Here is a 1,115-nt window from a genome sequence, read left to right as displayed (position 1 = left end):
TACCTGCTCAGTCTCCACAAAGTTGGCCACCTGGCCATCGTCATTTGTGCCTCGGACATTAAAACGTGTGCCTGCTCTCTCCGAGCTGAGCCGAGAGATCACGCAAGCTTTGGCCTGCTTGTGGCCAGCATAGATGGTGCGGATCTCCACTCCGCCACACATCAATCTCAGCAGCCAGTCATCACAGTTCACCCCATAATGCTTGAGATGGAGATGGAGGGACTGATTCCTGTGAAGACATTACATAATTATATAACCATTACATCTATCTATCATCTACTGAGTTCAACATTCTGAGTCAGTGAGATTTTGTTGGAAATATTTTGCACACATAAAATGAACCCTATATGGCCACTATAAATACATTTTCAGTTTTGAATAAAACTGTATTTATATTAAATTAAAAAAATCTTTCAACACTGAATCAAAAGGACCTTTGGGGTCACAATTTGAAAAACACCCACCAGAAAAAACGATTGTCAGATATGTCTTCTCTGATTCTGCGGTGCGCGTTCAAGCTGAGGTCCAGACTCACTCCGGTGGAGGACCAGGCAAAATAGAAGTTACCAGAGTTTAAGACTTTCCTGACATCAGCAATGCGGTCCTCATCCGAGGGGTCATTTTTCAGAGAGACAAAGTCAGTGCCTGTTACTCGGAAAACTTCTGAATCCTGGACTTTTCCCACTGAACTGCAGCCTGTTACGACCACCAGGCTGTGCAGCATAGAATCCCCTATGGAAGAAGAGAGAAGCGGATTCAGAGTTTGTAGCTTATGCAAGTTTTGGAACCACATCTTTAAAATGTGGAAGTTTAATAATTAGTCATTGAAAAACCCATATGCATTGAAACCTTACTTGAATATCGAGGTGGATAAGTCTCAATGTCTATGCTGTTTTCTAAGAACTTAAAATATGACAGTGAAATATTATATACACTTACAAACTCAAATAATGGCTCATCTTGAAATGACACTGTAATTAGAGACTATATTTGTATAACAACTGCTTGATAATATGTTGTGCATTTACTTTTCATAATTTTTGTTTTGCTGTGAATTGTAGTGTTTTGGTAATATTTCTGATCTACTTATCTTCAAAAAGATCAGCGTTTTTTTT

At 39.4% G+C, this 1,115-nt stretch overlaps 1 protein-coding gene across 1 annotated transcript; it reads right to left on the bottom strand.

The window, feature by feature from the left end:
- Positions 1-7: 7 nt before the first annotated feature.
- On the bottom strand, positions 8-748 carry LOC107735992 (synaptojanin-1-like; the record flags this gene model as incomplete). The annotated part of the gene is made up of 2 exons (XM_016547515.1): positions 465-748; positions 8-229 (listed from the first exon to the last, which is right to left on the bottom strand). Coding segments are annotated over exons 1-2 (482 nt in total), but the record flags the coding sequence as incomplete, so codon positions are not given.
- Positions 749-1,115: the final 367 nt, after the last annotated feature.

Source organism: Sinocyclocheilus rhinocerous, unplaced genomic scaffold (genome assembly GCF_001515625.1).
Source record: "Sinocyclocheilus rhinocerous isolate Xijiao unplaced genomic scaffold, SAMN03320098_v1.1 C36423014, whole genome shotgun sequence".
In the NCBI taxonomy this organism is placed as follows: domain Eukaryota; kingdom Metazoa; phylum Chordata; class Actinopteri; order Cypriniformes; family Cyprinidae; genus Sinocyclocheilus; species Sinocyclocheilus rhinocerous.
Note: the sequence above shows the minus strand (reverse complement) of the source record. Positions and strands in the feature narration are given on the sequence as shown.